Genomic DNA, 23,234 nt, shown 5'->3' on the forward strand with positions numbered 1-23,234 from the left:
TAAAATAGTTATCAAATTGTGAGAATTATTTACAAAAATTAAAATAATTTCCGTTTTAAGATATTCAAAATATTTCAGTTCAGTATTTAAAACATTTATTTTCTATTTATATTCTACGTTTTTCCCACTTTTTCCCCATTTTTTCCCGTTTTTTCCCCATTCCCAGGCCATGTCCAGGGACTCAAACAGCACATTTTCCCCACGTTTTTCCCATTTTTTCCTGTTTTTTCCCCATTTTCAGGCCACATCCAGGGATTACAATGAGGGCATTTATCCCACATTTCTATCCCATGTTTCTATATCGATTTTTCCCATTTTTTCCCATTTTTCCCATTTTTTTCCCATTTTTCCCATTTTTTCCCATTTTTTCCCATTTTTTCCCATTTTTCCCATTTTTCCCATTTTTCCCATTTTTCCCATTTTTCCCATTTTTCCCCATTTTTTCCCCGTTTTCAGGCCACGTCCAGGAACTACAAAGTGGATTTTTATTCCATGTTTCTATCCCAAGTTTTAATCCACATTTTTCCCAATTTTTCCCATTTTTTCCTCATTCCCAGGCCATGTCAGGTGACTACGAGGAGGGTGTTTATCCCACATTCCCGTTTTTTCCCAATTTTTCCCATTTTTACCCCATTTTCAGGCCATGTCAGGTGACTATGAGGAGGACGTTTATCCCTCATTCCCGTTTTTTCCCAATTTTCCCATTTTTCCCCCAATCCAGGCCATGTCAGGTGACTACGAGGAGGAAGTTTATCCCACATTCCCGTTTTTTCCCAATTTTTCCCATTTTTACCCCATTTTCAGGCCATGTCAGGTGACTACGAGGAGGACGTTTATCCCATGCTGTTTCTATCCCATTTTTTCCCAATTTCCCCTGTTTTCACCCCATTTTCAGGCCATGTCAGGTGACTACGAGGAGGACGTTTATCCCACATTGTTATTTCCCAATTTCCCCTGTTTTTCCCCCAATCCAGGCCATGTCAGGTGACTACGAGGAGGACGTTTATCCCACGCTGTTTTTATCCCAATTTTTCCCATTTTTTCCGAATTTTCCCCCAATCCAGGCCATGTCAGGTGACTACGAGGAGGACGTTTATCCCACATTCCCGTTTTTTCCCAATTTCCCCGTTTTTTCCCCCAATCCAGGCCATGTCAGGTGACTACGAGGAGGACGTTTATCCCACATTGTTTCTATCCTTTTTTATCCCGTTTTTTCCCAATTTCCCCGTTTTTTCCCCCAATCCAGGCCATGTCAGGTGACTACGAGGAGGACGTTTATCCTGTTTTTTCCCGTTTTTTCCCAATTTCCCCGTTTTTTCCCCCAATCCAGGCCATGTCAGGTGACTACGAGGAGGACGTGTGCCGCAGCGCGCTGCGCCTGGTCCATGAGCTCTGCTTCGCCCCTCGCGCTCGCCCGCCCCACGCCCGCTGCCTCGAGTTCACCGACCTGCTGCGCCACCGCGGCCACCCCCGCCCGGCCGACACAGGTACGGACACCTGGGGACAGGTATGGACACCTGGGGACCGGTATGGACACCTGGGGACACCTGGGGACACCTGGGGACAGGTGTGAGATGGGATGGGATAGGGACAGGGACCTGCAGTGCCACCGCGGCCACCCCCGGCCCGCCGACACAGGTACGGACACCTGGGGACAGGTATGGGTCACCTGGGGACACCTGGGCACAGGTATGGACACCTGGGGACAGGTATGGGATGGGACAGAGACAGGGACAGGGACCTGCTGCGCCACCGCGGCCACCCCCGGCCAGCGGACACAGGTACGGACACCTGGGACACCTGGGGACACCTGGGGACAGGATAGGGACAGGGACTAGGGGCCTGCTGCGCCACCGCGGCCACCCCCGCCCGGCCGATACAGGTACGGACACCTGGGGACAGGTATGGGACACCTGGGGACAGGTATGGGACACCTGGGGACACCTGGGGACAGGTATGGACACCTGGGGACAGGTATGGACACCTGGGGACAGGTGTGAGACGGGATGGGACAGGGACAGGTATCTGCTGCGCCACCGCGGCCACCCCCGGCCAGCAGATACAGGTACGGACACCTGGGGACACCTGGGGACACCTGGGGACACCTGGGGACACCTGGGGACACACCTGGGGACAGGTATGGGATAGGACAGGGACCTGCTGCGCCACCGCGGCCACCCCTGGCCAGCCAATACAGGTATGTACACACCTGGGGACAGGTATGCACACCTGGGGACACCTGGGGACAGGTGTGAGACGGGATGGGATAGGGACAGGGACCTGCTGCGCCACTGTGGCCACCCCCGCCCGGCTGATACAGGTATGGCACACCTGGGACACCTGGGGACAGGTACGGACACCTGGGGACAGGATAGGGACAGGGACAGGGACCTGCTGCGCCACCACGGCCACCCCTGGCCAGCCGATACAGGTATGGCACACCTGGGGGCACCTGGGGACAGGTATGGCACACCTGGGGACACCTGGTGAGAGGTATGGTGCACCTGGGGACAGGTATGGCACACCTGGGGACACCTGGTGACTCCTGGGGACACCTGGGGACAGGTATGGGTCATCTGGGCACACCTGGGGACAGGTATGGCACACCTGGGGACAGGTATGGTACACCTGGGCACACCTGGGGACAGGTATGGTACACCTGGGGACACCTGGGGACAGCTATGGCATAGGATGGGACAGGGACAGGGACAGGGACACGGCAGCTTTGGGACAGTGACAATGCCAGCCCCTCCCTCCAGGTGTGCCCTACCTGAACAGCAGGTGCCCCCAGGTGGATTTTGGGGTCCCTTTGGGGGATTTTGGGTTCCCCCAGGTGGATTTTGGGGTCCCTTTGGGGGATTTTGGGTTCCCCCAGGTGGATTTTGGGGTCCTTTTGGGGGTTTTGCCACCCATGTCCCCCTATGTCCCGCAGAGGTGTCGGTGAGCCTGCTGTCACTGTCACCTGTCATTGTCACCTTCTGTGGTCTGGTCCTGCTGGGGTTTGGGGCAATCAGGACACCCCTGGATGATATTTTGGGGTATATTTTGGGGGATTTGGGGTCACTTTTTGGGATTTACCCTCTCCTGTCCCGCAGAGGTGTCGGTGAGCCTGCTGTCGGTCATTGTCACATGTCATTGTCACCTTCTGCAGCCTGGTCCTGCTCAGGGTCCCTTTGGGAGGTTTGGGGCACTCAGGACCCCTCTGGGATATATTTTGGGGTATATTTTGGGGGATTTTGGGGTATATTTTGGGATTTATTCGCCGTGTCCCCCCCTGCCCCGCAGAGGTGTCGGTGAACCTGCTGTCATTGTCACCTGTCATTGTCACCTTCTGCGGCCTGGTCCTGCTCGGGGTGTTTTTGGGGACTCCCAGGGTGACATTTTGGGGTCCATTTAGGGTATATTTTGGGGTATATTTTGGGATTTACCCTTTCCTGTCCCCCAGAGGTGTCGGTGAGCCTGCTGTCATTGTCACCTGTCATTGTCACCTTCTACAGTCTGGTCCTGCTGGGGTTTGGGGCAATCAGGATCCCTCTAGATGACATTTTGGGGTCCATTTGGGGAAATTTGGGGTTCATTTAGGGGATTTTGGGGTATATTTTGGGATTTACCCTTTCCTGTCCCGCAGAGGTGTCGGTGAGCCTGCTGTCTGTCATTGTCACCTTCTGCGGCCTGGTCCTGCTCGGGGTGTCCCTCTTCGTCTCCTGGAAGCTCTGCTGGGTCCCCTGGCGCCACAAGGGGGGTCCCGGGGGGCTGCCCCCCCGCAAGGAGCCCCCCCAGCTGCCCTTCGGGGACCCGCTGGCCGAGCGCGGTGACCCCGAGCCGCCCCCCGAGCGCTGCTACCTGGACATGGGGCCCTGTCCCCCCCCCGGGCAGGGTCCCCTCCCCCCCGGAGCCCCCCTGGGACCCCCCGAGCTTGGGGACAGCGGGGGGGGAGGGGGCAGCCTGCCCAGCGCCCCCTCCCTGCAGGTGGTGGGCGGCAGGTGAGGGGGAGTGGGGACAGTGGGGACATGGGGGACATGGGAGGGATTTGGCATATTGGGGGGATTTGGGACATTGGGGGACATTGGGGACATTGGGGACATTGGGGACATTGGGGACATGGGAGGTTTGGGGGATTTGGGGACATGGAACATGGGGATGCTGGGGGATTTGGGGACATTGAGGACATTGGGGACACTGGGGATAATTATGGACATTGGGGGATTTGGGGACATTGGGGACCTTGGGGACATTAGTGGGGACATTGGGGACATTGAGATCAATGGGGACATTGAGGACATTGGGGACATTGGGGATAATTATGGACATTGGGGGATTTGGGGACATTGGGGACCTTGGGGACATTAGTGGGGACATTGGGGACATTGAGATCCATGGGGACATTGAGGACATTGGGGACACTGGGGATAATTATGGACATTGGGGGATTTGGGGACATTGGGGACCTTGGGGACATTAGTGGGGACATTGGGGACATTGGGATGCATGGGGACATTGAGGACATTGGGGACACTGGGGATAATTATGGACATTGGGGGATTTGGGGACATTGGGGGATGCGGGGGACATTGAGGGACATTGGGCGTGGGGACATTGGGACATGGGTACACTGGGGGGCATGGGGACATTGGGGGTGTGGGGACATTGGGGACATTATGGGGGATTTGGGGACATTGGGGGGACATGGGGACATTGCGGGGATTGGGGACATTAGGGACATTGGGGACATTGGGGACATTGGGGACACTGGGGGACATGGGAATAAGGGGGGGCATGAGGACATTGGGGGGATTTGGGGACATGGGGACAATGCGGGGACACGGGAGGGACTTGGGGGGGGACATGGGGACAAGGGGGGTGGAAATGGGGGGACTTGGGTGGACATGACCCATGTCCCCTCAGGGATGATCCCAACCCCAAATCCCCAGTGGTGTCCCTAACCCCAGTCCCTGTCCCCAATGATGTCCCTAACCCCACTCTGTCCCCATACTGTCCCTAACCCCACTCACTGTCCCCGTGCTGTCCCTGACCCCAAACCCCAATAATGTCCCTAACCACACTCCCTGTCCCCAATGATGTCCCTAACCCCAAATCCCCAATGCTGTCCCTAACCCCACTCTGTCCCCAGTGATGTCCCTAACCCCAATCCCTGAGGTGTCCCTAACCCCACTCCCTGTCCCCAGCTCAGCCCTCCCCGCCACCCCACTCCCTGTCCCTAACCCCACTGTGTCCCCAGCTCGGCCCTCCCCGCTGTCCCCAATGGTGTCCCTAACCCCAAACCCCACTCCCTGTCCCTAACCCCACTCCCTGTCCCCAGAGATGTCCCTAACCCCACTCTGTCCCCAGCGCTGTCCCTAACCCCACTCCCTGTGCCCAGAGATGTCCCTAAGCCCAATCCCTGTCCCTAACCCCACTCCCTGTCCCTAACCCCGCTTGCTGTCCCCAGCTCGGCCCTCCCCGCTGTCCCCATGGTGTCCCTAACCCCAAACCCCACTCCCTGAGATGTCCCTAACCCCACTCCCTGTCCCCAAGCTGTCCCTAACCCCACTCCCTGTCCCTAACCCCAATCCCTGTCCCAATGATGTCCCTTACCCCACTCTCTGTCCCTAACCCCACTCCCTGTCCCTAACCCCACTCGCTGTCCCCAGCTCGGCCCTCCCCGCTGTCCCCAGAGATGTCCCTAACCCCTCTCCCTGTCCCCATGCTGTCCCTAACCCCAATCCCTGTCCCTAACCCCAATCCCTGTCCCTAACCCCACTCCCTGTCCCCACTCTCTGTCCCTAACCCCACTCGCTGTCCCCAGCTCGGCCCTCCCCGCCGTCCCCGAGGACAAGCCCGAGCAGAACCCAGCCCACCTGGGCCAGATCCAGCCCGAGCTCTACGGGGACAGCGGCGACACCGAGCCGGCCGGCGCCCGCGGTGGCCCCGGCGCTCCCGGCGGTCACTCTGCGCCCTGCGGCCGCCTCAGCGTGTCCCTGCGGTACTCCTACGGCCAGCAGCAGCTGCTGGTGCGCGTCCTGCGCGCCCGCGACCTGCCCGCCAAGGACTCCAACGGCTTCTCCGACCCCTACGTGAAGATCTACCTGCTGCCCGACCGCAAGAAGAAGTTCCAGACCAAGGTGCTGCGCCGGACGCTGAACCCCGAGTGGGACGAGACGTTCAGCTTCGGGGTGCCCTTCGCCGAGCTGCCCGCGCGCCGCCTGCACTTCAGCGTCTACGACTTCGACCGCTTCTCGCGGCACGACCTCATCGGCCAGGTGGTGCTGGACAACCTGCTGGAGGCGGCCGAGGCGCGGCCCGAGGTGCCCATCTGGAGGGACATCCAGGAGGGGAGCGGGGTGAGTGACACCTGAAATGGGGAAAAGGAGAGAAAAAACAAAAAAAACCCCAAAAAATAGCCCATAAGTGTGATGGGACAGGTGAGGGAGGCAGGTGAGGCACAGGTGGTGCTGGAGAACCTTCTAGAGGTGATGACCAAGAGGTGACATCTGGAGGGACATCCAGGAGGGGAGCGGGGTGAGTGACACCTGAAATGGGGAAAAGGAGAGAAAAACCCAAAAAAACCCCAAAAAATAGCCCATAAGTGTGATGGGACAGGTGAGGGAGGCAGGTGAGGCACAGGTGGTGCTGGAGAACCTTCTAGAGGTGATGACCAAGAGGTGACATCTGGAGGGACATCCAGGAGGGCAGTGGGGTGAGTGACACCTGAAATGGGGAAAATCCCAAAAAAACCCAAAAAAACCCCAAAAAAAGGGTGGTAGGACAGGTGAGAGCACAGGTGGTGCTGGAGAACCTTCTAGAGGTGATGACTGAGAGGTGACATCTGGAGGGACATCCAGGAGGGCAGTGGGGTGAGTGACACCCCAAAATGGGAAAAAACCCAAAAAAATCCCCATAAGTGTGATAGGACAGGTGAGGGAGGCAGGTGAGAGCACAGGTGGTGCTGGACAACCTGCTGGAGGCGGCCGAGGCGCGGCCCGAGGTGCCCATCTGGAGGGACATCCAGGAGGGGAGCGGGGTGAGTGTGTGGGGAGAGAGGGAGAACCCAAAAAAAACCCCAAAAAAACCCCAAAAATCCCCATAAGTGTGATAGGACAGGTGAGGTGAGAGCAGAGATGGTGCTGCAGAACCTCCTGGAGATGTTCAAGGTGTGGCCAAAGGTGACATCTGGAAGGACATCCAGGAGGGCAGCGGGGTGAGTGACATCCTGAAATGGGGAAAATCCCAAAAAAACCCAAAAAAACCCCAAAAAAAGGGTGGTAGGACAGGTGAGAGCACAGGTGGTGCTGGAGAACCTTCTAGAGGTGATCAAGGAGTGACCAAGAGGTGATATCTGGAGGGACATCCAGGAGGGCAGCGGGGTGAGTGACACCTGAAATGGGGAAAATCCCAAAAAAACCCAAAAAACCCAAAAAAAACCCAAAAAAAGGGTGGTAGGACAGGTGAGAGCACAGGTGGTGCTGGACAACCTGCTGGAGGCGGCCGAGGCACGGCCCGAGGTGCCCATCTGGAGGGACATCCAGGAGGGCAGTGGGGTGAGTGACACCTGAAATGGGGAAAAAAACCCAAAAAAAGGGTGGTAGGACAGGTGAGAGCACAGGTGGTGCTGGAGAACCTTCTAGAGGTGATCAAGGAGTGACCAAGAGGTGATATCTGGAGGGACATCCAGGAGGGCAGCGGGGTGAGTGACACCCTGAAATGGGAAAAATCCCCCAAAAAATCCCATAAGTGTGATAGGACAGGTGAGGGAGACAGGTGAGGGACACAGGTGATGCTGGAGAACCTCCTGGAGATGGTCAAGGTGTGGCCGGAGGTGACATCTGGAGGGACATCCAGGAGGGGAGTGGGGTGAGTGACATCCTGAAATGGGGAAAAGGAGAGAAAAACCCAAAAAAACCCCAAAAAATCCCATAAGTGTGATAGGACAGGTGAGGGACACAGGTGGTGCTGGAGAACCTCCTGGAGGTGGTCAAGGCGATGACCAAGAGGTGACATCTGGAGGGACATCCAGGAGGGCAGCGGGGTGAGTGACACCCAGAAATGGGGGATTTGGAAAAAAAACCCCAAAAAACCCCTAAAAAAGGGTCGTAGGACAGATGAGGGCACAGGTGGTGATGGAGAACCTCCTGGAGATGGTCAAGGTGTGGCCAAAGGTGACATCTGGAGGGACATCCAGGAGGGCAGTGGGGTGAGTGACACCCAGAAATGGACAAAATTCCCAAAAAAACCCCCAAAAAACCCCATAAGTGTGATAGGACAGGTGAGGGAGACAGGTGAGGGACACAGGTGGTGCTGGAGAACCTTCTAGAGGTGGTGACCAAGAGGTAACATCTGGAGGGACATCCAGGAGGGCAGAGGGGTGAGTGACACCCCGAAATGGGAAAAAACCCAAAAAAATCCCGAAAAGTGTGATAGGACATGTGGGGAAGCAAAAAACCAAACCAAAAAACCCAAAAAAGGGTCATGAAGGTGGTGCTGGAGAACCTCCTGGACCTGTCCAGCACCTATGTCCACCTGTCCCCCACCTGTTCATCACCTGTTCCTGTCCCACCTGTCTCACCTGTCCCCTCACCTGTCCCTCCCGTCTCACCTGTCTCACTTGTCTCTCACCTGTCCCCACCTGTCCCTCACCTATCTCCACCTCTCCCTCACCTGTCCCTCACCTGTCCCTCACTTGTCTCTCACCTGTCTCTCACATGTCCCCTCACCTGTCCCTCACCTATCCCTCACCTGTCCCTCACCAGTCCCTCACTCACCTGTCCCTCATCTGTCCCTGTTCCTCACCTATCCTTATCTGTCCCTCACCTGTCCCTCACCTGTCCCTCACTCACCTGTCTCACCTGTCCCTCACCTGTCCCTCACTCACCTGTCTCACCTGTCCCTCACCTGTCTCACCTGTCCCTCACCTATCCCTCACCTGTCCCTCACCTATCCCCTCCTGTCTCACCTGTCTCACCTGTCCCTCACCTGTCCCTGTTCCTCACCTTTCCCTCACCTGTCCCTGACTGAGGTTACACCTGACCTGTCCCCTCACCTGTCTCACCTGTCCCTCACTTGTTCCTGTCCCCTCACCTGTCTCTCACCTGTCTCACCTGTCCCCACCTGTCCCTCACCTGTCCCCTCACCTGTCTCACCTGTCCCTCATCTGTCTCACCTGTCTCTCACCTCTCCCTCACCTGTCTCTCACCTGTCTCACCTGTCCCCCAGGAGAAGGCTGACCTGGGTGAGGTGAATTTCTCTCTCTGTTACCTGCCCACTGCCGGGCGCCTCACGGTCACTGTCATCCGAGCCTCCAACCTGCGCGCCATGGACCTCACCGGCTACTCAGGTGAGTCACAGGTGTGTCACAGGTGTGCTCAGGTGAGTCACAGGTGTGTCACAGGTGTGCTCAGGTGAGTCACAGGTGTGTCAGAGGTGTGGGACACAGGGCCATGGACCTCACCGGCTACTCAGGTGAGTCACAAGTGTGCTCAGGTGTGCTCAGGTGTGTCACAGCTGTAGGACAGGTGTGGGACACAGAGCCATGGACCTCACCAGCTACTCAGGTGAGTCCCAGGGGTGCTCAGGTGTGTCCCAGGGGTGGAATAGGTGTGTCACAGGTGTGTCACAGGTGTGGTACAGGTGTGGGACACGGGGCCATGGACCTCAGCGGCTACTCAGGTGAGTCACAGGTGTGCTCAGGTGAGTCACAGGTGTGCTCAGGTGTGTCACAGGTGTGTCACAGGTGTGCTTAGGTGTGGGACACGGGGCCATGGACCTCAGCGGCTACTCAGGTGAGTCACAGGTGTGCTCAGGTGAGTCACAGGTGTGCTCAGGTGTGTCAGGTGTGTCACAGGGGTGACAGGTGTGTTCACGTGTGACAGGTGAGTCACAGGTGTGCTCAGGTGTGTCATAGGTGTGTCACAGGGGTGACAGGTGTGTTCATGTGTGACAGATGAGCCACAGGTGTGCTCAGGTGTGGCACAGGTGTGGGACAAGTGTGGGACAGGTGTGGCACAGGAGTGGGACAGGTGCTGTGGGGTCTATGGGCTTCTATGGGTTTCTATGGTGTTCTATGGGATTCTATGGGTTTCTATGGGTTTCCATGGGTTTCTATGGGTTTCCATGGGTTTCTATGGGTTTTTATAGGGTCTATGGAGTTCTATGGTGTTCTATGGGTTTCCCTGGGTTTCCATGGGTTTCCATGGGTTTCTATGGGTTTCTATGGGATTCCATGGGTTTCTATGGGTTTCCATGGGTTGTATGGGTTTCTGTGGGTTTCTGTAGGGTCTATGGTGTTCTATGGTTTTCTATGGGTTTCCATGGATTTCCATGGGTTTCTATGGGTTTTCATAGGGTCTATGGTGTTCTATGGGTTTCTATGGTGTTCTATGGATTTCTATTTGGTTCTATGGGTTTTCATAGGGTCTATGGAGTTCTATGGGTTTCTATGGTGTTCTATGGATTTCTATTGGGTTCTATGGGTTTCTATAGGGTCTATGGTGTTCTATGGGATTCTATGGGTTTCTGTGGTGTTCCATGGGTTTTATGGGTTTCCATGGGTTTCTATGGGGTTCTATGGGTTTTATGGGTTTCTATGGTGTTCTGTGTGGTCTATGAATTTCTATTGGTTTCCATGGGTTTCCATGGGTTCCTATGGTCTTCTATGGGGTTTCCATGGTTTCCATGGTTTCCATGGGGTGTCCCCCTCCCCCCGCAGACCCCTACATGAAGGCCTCGCTGATGGCCGAGGGCCGGCGGCTGGAGAAGCCATGGGATGTTATGGGGTCTATGGGGTTCTATGGGTTTCCATGGGTTTCTACAGGTTTCTCTGAGTTTCTATGGGTTTCTATGGGGTCTGTGGAGTTCCATGTGTTTTCTATGGTGTTCTGTGGGGTTTTATGGGGTCTATGATGTCCTACGGGTTTCCATGGTGTTCTATGGTGTTCTATGGGTTTCTATGGGTTTCTATGGTGTTCTATGGGGTTCTATGGGTTTCTATGGGGTTCTATGGGGTTTTATGTGGTCTATGATGTTCTATGGTGTTCTATGGGATTCTATGGGTTTCTATGGAGTTCTATGGGGTGTATGGGTTCCTATGGATTTCTATGGTTTTCCGTGGGTTTCTATGGGGTTTCCATGGGTTTCCATGGTGTCCATGGGGTGTCCCCCTCCCCCCGCAGACCCCTACATGAAGGCCTCGCTGATGGCCGAGGGGCAGCGGCTGGAGAAGCCTTGGGCTGTTATGGGGTCTATGGGGTTCTATGGTGTCCTACGGGTTTCCATTGGTTTCTATGGGGTTCTGTGGTGTTCTATGGGGTTCTATGGGTTTCTATGGGGTTCTATGGGGTTTATGGGTTTTATGGGTTTCTATGGGGTTCTATGGGTTTCTGTGGGTTTCTATGGAGTTCTATGGATTTCTATGGGTTTTTATGGAGTTCTGTGATATTCTGTGGTGTTCTATGGGGTTCTATGGGTTTCTGTGATGTTCTATGGTGTCCTATGGGTTTCCATGGTGTTCTCTGGGTTTCTATGATGTTCTATGGGTTTTATGGGTTTCTATGGAGTTCTATGGGGTCTATGGGTTCCTATGGATTTCTATGGTTTTCCATGGGTTTCTATGGGGTTTCCATGGGGTCTATGGGTTTCCATGGGGTGTCCCCATCCCCCCACAGACCCCTACATGAAGGCCTCGCTGATGGCCGAGGGGCAGCAGCTGGAGAAGCCTTGGGCTGTTATGGGATCTATGGGGTTTATGGTGTCCTATGGGTTTCTATGGGTTTCTGTGGTGTTCTATGGGGTTCTATGGGGTTCTATGGGTTTTATGGGTTTCTGTGTGTTTCTATGGGGTCTGTGGGGTTCTATGGAGTTCTATGGATTTCTATGGGTTTTTATGGTGTTCTATGATATTCTGTGGTGTTCTATGGGTTTTTCTGGGTTTCTATGATGTTCTATGGTGTTCTCTGGGTTTCTATGGGTTTCTGTGGTGTTCTATGGGTTTCTATGGGTTTCTATGGTGTTCAATAGGGTCTATGATGTTCTGTGGTGTTCTATGGGTTTCCATGGGATTCTATGGGTTTCTATGGTGTTCTGTGTGGTCTATGGGTTTCCATGGGTTTCTAAGGGGTTTCCATGGGGTCTATGGTGTCCATGGGGTGTCCCCATCCCCCCGCAGACCCCTACATGAAGGCCTCGCTGATGGCCGAGGGGCAGCGGCTGGAGAAGCCATGGGATGTTATGGGGTCTGTGGGGTTTATGGTGTCTATGGGTTTCCATGGGTTTCTATGGGGTTTCCATGGGTTTCCCTGGTGTCCATGGCGTGTCCCCCTCCCCCGCAGACCCCTACATGAAGGCCTCGCTGATGGCCGAGGGGCGGCAGCTGAAGAAGCCATGGGATGCTATAGGGTCTATGGGGTTTATGGTGTTCTATGGGTTTCCATGGGTTTCTATGGGATCTATGAGGTTGTATGAGTTTCTATGTGTTTCTATGTGGTTCTACGGGTTTTATGGGTTTCTATGGGGTCTATGGGTTTCTATGGGGTTCTGTGGAGTTCTATGGATTTCTATGGGTTTTTATGGTGTTCTATGATACTTTGTGGTGTTCTATGGTGTTCCATGGTGTTCTATGAGGTCTGTGGGGTTTCCATGGGTTCCTGTGGTGCTCTATGGGATCTATGATGTTCTATGGGCTCTATGGGTTTCCACGGGTTTCTGTGGGTTTCCATGGTGTTCAGTATGGAAAGGTCTATGGAGTTCTATGGGTTTCTGTGGTATTCTATGAGTTTCCATGGGTTTCTATAGAGTTCTATGGGTTTCTATGATGTTCTATGGTGTTCCAGGGATTTCCATGGGTTTCCATGGGTTTCCATGGTGTCCATGGGGTGTCCGCCTCCCCTGCAGACCCCTACATGAAGGCCTCACTGATGGCCGAGGGGCAGCAGCTGGAGAAGCCATGGGATGTTTTGGGGTCTATGGGGTTCTATGGGTTTCTATGGGTTTCTGTGGGGTCTGTGATGTTCTATGGGGTTCCCATGGGTTTCTATGGTGTTCTATGGTGTTTCCTTGGCTTTCTATGGGTTTCTCTGAGTTTCTATGGGTTTCTGTGGGGTCTGTGGAGTTCCATGTGTTTCTATGGTGTTCTGTGGGGTTTTTTGGGGTCTATGATGTCCTATGGGTTTCCATGGGTTTCTATGGGGTTCTATGGGTTTCTATGGAGATCTATGGGATTCTATGGGTTTCTATGGAGATCTATGGGATTCTATGGGTTTCTATGGGGTCTATGGGGTTCTATGGGGTTCTATGTGGTCTATGATGTTCTATGGTGTTCTATGGGATTCTATGAGTTTCTATGGAGTTCTATGGGGTCTATGGGTTCCTATGGATTTCTATGGTTTTCCATGGGTTTCTATGGGGTTTCCATGGGGTCTATGGGTGTCCATGGGGTGTCCCCCTCCCCCCACAGACCCCTACATGAAGGCCTCGCTGATGGCCGAGGGGCAGCAGCTGGAGAAGCCTTGGGCTGTTATGGGGTCTATGGGGTTTATGGTGTCTATGGAGTTCTATGGGTTTCTATGGTGTTCTATGGTGGTTTATGGGGTGCCATGGGTTTCTGTGGTGTTCTATGGGGTTCTCTGGGTTTCTATGGGTTTCTATGCTGTTCTATGGGGTCTATGGGTTTCCATGGGTTTCTGTGGTGTTCTATGGGGTTCTATGGGTTTCTATGGGGTTCTGTGGTGTTCTATGGGGTCTATGGGTTTCCATGGGTTCCTGTGGTGGTCTATGGGATCTATGATGTTCTATGGTGTCCTATGGGTTCCCATGGGTTTCCATGCTGTTCTATGGGATCTGTTGTGTTCTATGGGGTTCCCATGGGTTTCCATGGTTTTCTATGGGTTTCTGTGGTGTTCTATGGGGTTCTATGGGGTTCTATGTGGTTGTATGGTGTTCAATAGGGTCTATGATGTTCTGTGGTGTTCTATGGGTTTCCATGGGATTCTATGGGTTTCTATGGTGTTCTGTGTGGTCTATGGGTTTCCATGGGTTTCTAAGGGGTTTCCATGGGGTCTATGGTGTCCATGGGGTGTCCCCCTCCCCCGCAGACCCCTACATGAAGGCGTCGCTGATGGCCGAGGGGCAGCGGCTGGAGAAGCCATGGGATGTTATGGGGTCTATGGGGTTTATGGTGTTTTATGGGTTTCTATGGGTTTCTGTGGTGTTCTATGGGTTTCTACCGTGTTCCATGGGGTTCTATGGGTTCCTATGGGGTTCTATGGGTTTTATGGGTTTCTGTGTGTTTCTATGGGGTCTGTGGGGTTCTATGGAGTTCTATGGATTTCTATGGGTTTTTATGGTGTTCTATGATATTCTATGGGGTTCTATGGGTTTCTATGGGTTTCTATGGGTTTCTATGGTGTTCAATAGGGTCTATGATGTTCTATGGTGTTCTATGGGTTTCTATGATGTTCTATGGGGTCTATGGGTTTCCATGGGTTCCTGTGGTGGTCTATGGGATCTATGATGTTCTATGGTGTCCTATGGGTTCCCATGGGTTTCCATGCTGTTCTATGGGATCTGTTGTGTTCTATGGGGTTCCCATGGGTTTCCATGGTTTTCTATGGGTTTCTGTGGTGTTCTATGGGGTTCTATGGGGTTCTATGTGGTTGTATGGTGTTCAATAGGGTCTATGATGTTCTGTGGTGTTCTATGGGTTTCCATGGGATTCTATGGGTTTCTATGGTGTTCTGTGTGGTCTATGGGTTTCCATGGGTTTCTAAGGGGTTTCCATGGGGTCTATGGTGTCCATGGGGTGTCCCCCTCCCCCGCAGACCCCTACATGAAGGCGTCGCTGATGGCCGAGGGGCAGCGGCTGGAGAAGCCATGGGATGTTATGGGGTCTGTGGGGTTTATGGTGTCTATGGGTTTCCATGGGTTTCTGTGGTGGTCTATGGGATCTATGATGTTCTGTGGTGTCCTATGGGTTCCCATGGGTTTCCATGCTGTTCTATGGGATCTGTTGTGTTCGACGGGGTTCCCATGGGTTTCCATGGTTTTCTATGGGTTTCTGTGGTGTTCTATGGGGTTCTATGGGCTCTGTGATGTCCTATGGGTTTCCATGGTGTTCTATGGGCTTTCCATGGGTTTCTATAGAGTTCTATGGGTTTCCATGGGTTTCCATGGTGTTCTATGGTGTTCTATGGTGGTCTATGGTATTCTATGGGTTTCTATGGGTTTCTGTGGGATTCTATGGATTTCAATGGGGTCTATGGAGTTTTACGGAGTTCTATGGTGTTCTGTGGGGTTTCCATGGGTTTCCATAGCTTCCATGGGTTTCTATGGGTTTCTATGATGTTCTATGATGTTCCATGGGTTTCCATGGGGTTTCTATGGGTTTCCATGGGGTTTCTATGGGTTTCCATGGGTTTCTATGGGGTTTCTATGGGTGTCCATGGGATCTATGGGGTCCATGGTGTCCATGGGGTCTATGGGGTCCATGGGGTGTCCCCCCCTCCCCCCTGCAGACCCCTACGTGAAGGCGTCGCTGATGGCCGAGGGCCGGCGGCTGAAGAAGCGCAAGACGTCCATCAAGAAGAACACGCTGAACCCCAACTACAACGAGGCGCTGGTGTTCGACGTTCCCCACGAGAGCGTCAACAGCGTCAGCCTCACCATCGCCGTTGTCGACTACGACTGGTGCCCGCCGGGGAGATCTGGGGGATTTTGGGGGGATTTGGGGTGGTTTTGGGGCGTTTGGGGTCATCCCGGAGCAATGGGACATCCCTTGGTTGATGCCCACCATGAGAACCATCACCATTGTTGGGTCCAACTGGTTGGGACTGGGAGGTCCTGGGGGATCTTTGCATGGCTTTGTGGGGTTTTGGGGGAATTTTGGGGTATTTTGGGGCATTTGGGGGATCTGGGGTCATCCCGGAGCAATGGGACATTTTGGGGAATTTGAGGTTTTCCAGACCAGGAGATTTTTGGGGTGGTTTTGGGGGATTTTGAGGTTTCCCAGACCAGGGAATTTCTGGTTGATTTTTAGGGGATTTTTGGGGTGGTTTTTGGGGATTTTGGGGTTTCCCAGACCAGGGAATTTTGGGATGGTTTCGAGGGATTTTGGGGTGGTTTTAGGGGATTTTTGGGGTGGATTTGGGGGATTTGGAGGCTTCCCAGACCAGGGGATTTTGGGGTGGTTTTGGGGATTTTTAGGGTGGTTATGGAAGATTTTTGGGGTGGATTTGGGGGATTTTGGGGTTCCCCAGACCAGGAGATTTTTGGGGTGGTTTTGGGGGATTTTGAGGTCACTCAAACTGCGGGATTTTGAGGGAATTTTTGGGGGATTTTGGGGAATTTTTGGGGTGGTTTTAGGGGATTTTGGGGTGGTTCTGGGGGTATTTTGGGGGGTTTTAGGGTGGTTTTTGGGTCTCCAGACTGCAGGATTTTGGGGAAATTTTTAAGGTGCTTTTAGAGGATTTTTTGGGTGGTTTGAGGGGATTTTGGGGTTTCCCAGACCAGGGAATTTCTGGTTGATTTTTAGGGGATTTTTGGGGTGGTTTGGGGGGATTTTGGGGTGGTTTGAGGGGATTTTGAGGTTTCCCAGACCAGGGAATTTCTGGGTGATTTTTGGGGTGGTTTTGGGGGATTTTGGGGTTTTCCAGACCAGTGGATTTTGAGGTAGTTATGGGGGGTTTTGGGGTCACTCAAACTGGGGGACTTCTGGGTGATTTTTGGATGGCTTTGGGGGGGATTTTTGGGTTATTTTTGGGGTGGTTTTGGGGCATTTTAGGACGGATTTGGGGTCCCAAGACCGGGGTATTTGCGGGTGATTTTTGGGGGATTTTGGGGCAGTTTTTGGGTCCCTCAGACCAGGGAATTTCTGGGTGATTTTTGGGGTGTTTTCGGTGGATTTTGGGGTGGTTATGGGGGATTTTGGGATCCCTCAGACTGGGGAATTTTTGGGGTATTTCTGGGTGATTTTTGGGATATTTCTGGGATATTTTTGGGATGTTTTTGGGGTATTTTGGGATCACTTGGACCAGCTGATTTTGGGGGTATTTTTAGGCTGTTTTTGGGGGATTTTGGGGTTTTTTGGGGGAATTTGGGGGATTTTTGGGGGATTTCAGGGTTTCCCAAACCGGGGTATTTCTGGGTGATTTTTGGGGTATTTCTGGGATATTTTCGGGATGATTTTGGGGTATTTGACCCTCCTGCCCCCCAGCATGGGGCACAACGAGGTGATCGGGCTGTGCCGTGTGGGCAGCGATGGCTTTGGGGTATTTCTGGGATGTTTTTGGGATATTTTTGGGATGTTTTTGGGATGTTTTTGGGGTATTTAGACCCCTGTCCCCCCCAGCATGGGGCACAACGAGGTGATCGGGCTGTGCCGCGTGGGCAGCGATGGCTTTGGGGTTGGATTTGGGGGATTTTGGGGTATTTTTGGGGTGGTTTTGGGGGATTTTGGGGTTCCTCAGACTGGGGAATGTTTGGGGTATTTCTGGGTGATTTTTGGGGTGTTTTTGGTGGATTTTGGGGTCCGCTGACCCTCCTGCCCCCCCAGCATGGGGCACAACGAGGTGATCGGGCTGTGCCGCGTGGGCAGCGATGGCTTTGGGGTTGGATTTTGGGGTTTTGTGGGGTTGGTGTGGGGGGTGTTTTCGGTGGATTTTGGGGTGTTTGGGGGTATTTTTAGGGTGTTTTTGGGGGTTTTGGGGTGTTTTTGGGGGATTTTGGGGGATTTTGGGGTTTCCCAAACCAGGGTATTTCTGGGTGATTTTGGGGATATTTCTGGGATATTTTCGGGTGTTTTTGGGGTCCCCTGACCCCTGTCCCCCCCAGCATCGGGCACAACGAGGTGATCGGGCTGTGCCGCGTGGGCAGCGACGCCGACGGCCCCGGCCGCGAGCACTGGGCGCAGATGTTGGCGAATCCTCGCAAACCCATCGAGCACTGGCACACCCTGGTGGAGGTCAGAGACCCTATAGCATCCATAGGGACCCCAAAAACCCATGGAGAACCCATAGGATCCATAGGGAACCCATAGAACCCATAGGACCCATAGGGAACCCACAGAATCCCCCAAACCCATCGAGCACTGGCACACCCTGGTGGAGGTCAGAGACCCTATAGCATCCATAGGGACCCCAAAAACCCATGGAGACCCCCTGAGACCCCCAGAACCCATAGGGAACCCATAGAATCCACAGGGACCCCAAAGAACCCGTAGGTACCCCAAAGAACCCATAGGGAACCCCCAGAACCCATCAGGAACCCATAGGATCCATAGGGACCCCAAAGAACCCATAGAGACCCCATAGAATCCCCCAAACCCATCGAGCACTGGCACACCCTGGTGGAGGTCAGAGACACCCTATGGCATCCATAGGGACCCCAAAAACCCCACAGAGACCCCAAAAAACCCATCAGGAACCCATAGGGTCCATAGGGACCCCAAAGAACTCATAGGGAACACATAAAACCCATAGGGAACCCATAGAACCCATAGAGACCCAAAAAAACCCATAGGGACCCCTGGGACCCCACAGAGACCCTATAGCATCCATAGGGACCCCAAAAACCCCGTAGAGACTCTATGGCATCCATAGGGACCCCCAGGACCCATAGGGACCCCCAGAACTCATAGGGACCCCACAGAACCCATAGGGAACCCATAGGATCCATAGGGACCCCCCAGGATCACCCCAAACCCATCGAGCACTGGCACACCCTGGTGGAGGTCAGAGACCCTATGGCATCCATAGGGACCCCAAAAAATCCATAGGGACCCCAAAAAACCCATAGAGAGCCCAAAGAACCCATTGGGACCCAAAAAAACCCATAGAGAGCCCAAAACCCATAGGGACCCCATAGGGAACCCATAGGAATCCATAGGGACCCCAAAGAACCCATAGGGAACCCACAGCATCCATAGGGACACCAAAAACCCCATAGACAGCCCAAAAACCCCATAGAGACCCCCAGGGATCCCAAAGAACCCATAAGGACCCCATAGGGAACCCATAGGAATCCATAGGGACCCCAACCCTGTCCCATCCCTGTCCCCATTTCAGTGTCCCCAATTTCCTGTCCCCATCCCATCCCTGTCCCCATCCTGTCCCCATGTCTGTCCCCAATTTCCTGTCCCCATGTCCCATTTTGGTGTCCCCACTGGTGTCCCCATGTCCCAGTTTCCTGTCCCCATGTCCTATTTCCTGTCCCTATTCCCTGTCCCCAATTTTCTGTCCCCATTGGTGTCCCCATTCCTGTCCCCATGTCCCATTCCTGTCCCCATCCTGTCCCATTCCTGTCCCCATTCTCATTTCCCTGTCCCCAATTTCCTGTCCCCCTGTCCCATTTCAGTGTCCCCATTTTGGTGTCCCAATGTCCCATTTCCCTGTCCCCATTCCTGTCCCCATTGGTGTCCCCATGTCCCATTTCCCATCCCCATCGGTGTCCCCATGTCCCAATTTCCTGTCCCCATCCTGTCCCATTTCCCTGTCCCCATGTCCCATTTCGGTGTCCCCAATTTCCAATCCCTGTCCCCAATTTCCTGTCCCCATTCCTGTCCCCATGTCCCATCCCTGTTCCCACTGGTGTCCCCATTTTGGCGTCCCCATGTCCCATTTCCCTGTCCCCATGTCCTATCCCTGTCCCCATCCCTGTCCCCATATCCCATTCCCTGTCCCCATTTCCCTGTCCCCATCCCTGTCCCCATCCCTGTCCCCATCCTGTCCCCATGTCCCATTCCTGTCCCCATTTCTGTCCCCATTCCCATTTCCTGTCCCCATCCTGTCCCCATTTCGCTGTCCCCATGTCCCATCCCTGTCCCATCCCTGTCCCATCCCTGTCCCCATGTCCCATCCCTGTCCCCACTGGTGTCCCCATGTCCCGTTTTGATGTCTCCATTGGTGTCCCCATTCCCATTTCCTGTCCCCATGTCCCATTTTGGTGTCCCCAGTTTCCAATCCCTGTCCCCACTGGTGTCCCCATCCCTGTCCCCATGTCCCATTTCCCTGTCCCCATCCTGTCCCATCCCTGTCCCCAATTTTCTGTCCCCATTTCCTGTCCCCATGTCCCATCCTGTCCCCATCCTGTCCCCAGGAGAAAGCTCTGACCAAGGGGACAACGAGGGACAAACCTGCCCTGGGGGAACCCCTGGGGTCCCACTGAGCCTGTGAGAGCCAAACTGGGAGCACTGGGAGCGACTGGGGGGGACTGGGAGGGACTGGGATGGGACTGGGATGGACTGGGAGGGACTGGGAGGGACTGGGATGGACTGGGGAGCACTGGGAGGGACTGGGATGAACTGGGATGGACTGGGAGGGACTGGGATTGAACTGGGATGGACTGGGATGGACTGGGATGAACTGGGATTGAACTGGGGGAGACTGGGAGGGACTAGGAGGGACTGGGATTGAACTGGGAGGGACTGGGATGGACTGGGATGGAACTGGGAGGGACTGGGAGGGACTGGGAGGGACTGGGGGGAGACAGGGGAGGGACTGGGCCATACTGGGAGTTCTCTGAGCCATACTGGTCTGTACTGGTCCATGCAGGTCCATACTGGTTTAAACTGGTCCATACCATACCATACTGGTCCATACTAGTTTAAACTGGTTCATACTGCTCCACACTGCTCCGTACTGGTTCACACTGGTCCATACTGGTCCACACTGGTTTAAACTGGTCCGTCCCGGTCCATACAGCTCCATACTGGTCCATACAGGTCCATACCAGTCCATACCGGTATATACTGGTCCATACTGGTCCATACCACTCCATACCATTCCATACTGGTCCATACCAGTTTAGACTGGTCTGTACTGGTCCATAGTGGTTTAAATTGGTCCAAACTGGTCCGTACTGGTTTAAACTGGTCTGTACTGGTCCGTACCAGTCCATACTGGTCCATACTGGTCCACACTGGTCCATACTGGTTTAAACTGGTCCATACCGGGCCATACTGGTCCACACTGGTCCATACTGGTCCATACCAGTCCATCCTGGTCCATCCTGATCCACGCTGATCCATACTGGTTTAAACTGGTCTGTACTGGTCCATACCGTTCCATACCAGTCCATACCACTCCATACTGGTCCATACCGGTTTAAACTCATCCATACCGGTCCATACTGGGATGCACTGTTCCATACTGGTCCATACCGGTCCATACCAGTTTAAACTGGTCCATACCAGTCCATACTGGTTTACACTGGTCCGTACTGATCCGTACTGGTCCATGCTGGTTTAAACTGCTCAACACTGGTCCATACCGGTTTAAACTGGTCCGTACTGGTCTATACTGGTCCATACTGGTTTAAACTGGTCCATACTGGTCCATACTGGTTTAAACTCGTCCATACTGGGATGCACTATTCCATACTGGTCCATACCGGTCCATACTGGTTTAAACTGGTCCAAACTGGTCCATACTGGTCCATACTGGTTTATACTAGTTCATACTGGTCCATACCAGTCCATGCTAGTCCATAGCACTCCGTACCATTCCATACTGGTCCATACCAGTTTAAACTGGTCCGTACCGGTCCATACTGGTTTAAACTGGTCCGTTCTGGTCCATACTGGTCCATACTGGTCCATACTGGTCCATACTGGTTTAAACTGCTCCATACTGGTCCATACAGCTCCATACCGGTTTGAACTGGTCCGTACCAGTCCATTCTGATCCATACCACTCCATACTGGTCCATACTGGTTTAAACTCATCCATACTGGTCCATACTGGGATGCACTGTTCCATACTGGTCCATACCAGTCCATACCAGTTTAAACTGGTCCATACCGGTCCATACTGATTTAAACTGGTCCATCCTGGTTTAAACTGGTCCATCCTGGTCCATACCGGTCCATACCAGTCCATCCTGATCCACACTGGTCCATACTGGTCCATACTGGTCCATACCACTCCATACTGGTTTAAATTCATCCATACTGGTCCATACTGGGATGCACTGTTCCATACTGGTCCATACCGGTCCATACTGGTTTAAACTGGTCCATACCAGTCCATACTGGTTTACACTGTTCCGTACTGATCCATACCGGTCCATACTGGTCCATACTGGTTTAAACTGGTCCATACTGGTCCATACTGGTCCATACTACTCCATACTGTTCCATACCAGTCCAAACTAGTCTGTACTGGTCCATACTGGTGTGTACCAGTCCATACCAGTCCATACCGGTTTAAACTGGTCCATACCGGTCCATACTGGGATGCACTGTTCCATACTGGTCCATACTGGTTTACACTGGTCCGTACCGGTCCATACCGGTCTGTACCGGCCCATACTGGTCTGTACTGGTCTGTACTGGTCCGTACTGGTCCAAACTGGTCCATACTGGTTTAAACTGCTCCACACTGGTCCATACTCATTTAAACTGGTCCATACTGGTCCGTACTGGTCCGTACTGGTCCAAACTGGTCTGTACCAGTTTAAACTGCTCCATACTGGTCCATACTGCTCCATACCAGTTTGAACTGGTCCAAACTGGTCCATACTGGTCCATACAGCTCCATACCAGTTTGAACTGGTCCAAACTGGTCCAAACTGGTCCGAACTGGTCCTTTCCCGCAGGCCCGGGGAGCTGCGCCTGAGAAGCCATAGGGACCCCCAGCACCACTGTGAACCCCAAACCGGCCGGGACCCCCGTGGGGGAGGGGAACCCCCAAAATGGCCCCCCATCCCCCCCCTGTGTCACGTGATCCTTGGGGGGGCTGGGAGGGACAGCGGGGGGTCACCCCGAGACTGGGGGTTGTCACTTGTCACCCCGAGATTGGGGTTTGTCACTTGTCACCCTGAAAATGGGGTTTTGTCATCCCAAAAATGGGTTGTGGAACCCCAAAATTGGGTTGTGGAACCCCAAAAATGGGGTTTGTCACTTGTCACCCCGGAAATGGGGTTTTGTCATCCCAAAAATGGGTTGTGGAACCCCAAAAAAGGGTTGTGGAACCCCAAAAATGGGTTATGTCATCCCAAAAATGGGTTGTGTCCCTTGTCACCCCAAAATTGGGTTGTGGAACCCCAAAAATGGGTTGTGGAACCCCAAAATTGGGTTTGTCCCCAAAAAAGGGTTGCCACCCCAAAAATGGGTTGTGGAACCCCAAAAAAGGGGTTTGTCACTTGTCACCCCGAAAATGGGGTTTCGTCATCCCAAAAATGGGTTTTGTCATCCCAAAATGGGTTGTGGAACCCCAAAATTGGGTTGTCACCCCAAAAAATGGGTTGTGGAACCC

At 53.6% G+C, this 23,234-nt stretch overlaps 1 protein-coding gene across 1 annotated transcript in view; it reads left to right on the forward strand.

The window, feature by feature from the left end:
- Positions 1-22,746, forward strand: part of SYT3 (synaptotagmin 3) — a 28,673-nt gene extending 5,927 nt beyond the window's left edge. The window contains exons 2-9 of the mRNA XM_085045599.1: positions 1,331-1,487; positions 3,629-3,983; positions 5,807-6,341; positions 9,211-9,331; positions 15,501-15,672; positions 17,815-17,944; positions 20,077-20,149; positions 22,576-22,746. Coding sequence (XP_084901725.1) covers positions 1,334-1,487; positions 3,629-3,983; positions 5,807-6,341; positions 9,211-9,331; positions 15,501-15,672; positions 17,815-17,944; positions 20,077-20,145 — 1,536 coding nt within the window. The 5' untranslated portion in view covers positions 1,331-1,333 and the 3' untranslated portion in view covers positions 20,146-20,149; positions 22,576-22,746. The remainder of the gene's footprint in view (positions 1-1,330; positions 1,488-3,628; positions 3,984-5,806; positions 6,342-9,210; positions 9,332-15,500; positions 15,673-17,814; positions 17,945-20,076; positions 20,150-22,575) is intronic.
- The last annotated feature ends 488 nt before the right edge of the window (positions 22,747-23,234 follow it).

This window comes from Lichenostomus cassidix, unplaced genomic scaffold (assembly GCF_008360975.1).
Source record: "Lichenostomus cassidix isolate B80296 unplaced genomic scaffold, HeHo_3.0 HiC_scaffold_38, whole genome shotgun sequence".
Classification (NCBI taxonomy): domain Eukaryota; kingdom Metazoa; phylum Chordata; class Aves; order Passeriformes; family Meliphagidae; genus Lichenostomus; species Lichenostomus cassidix.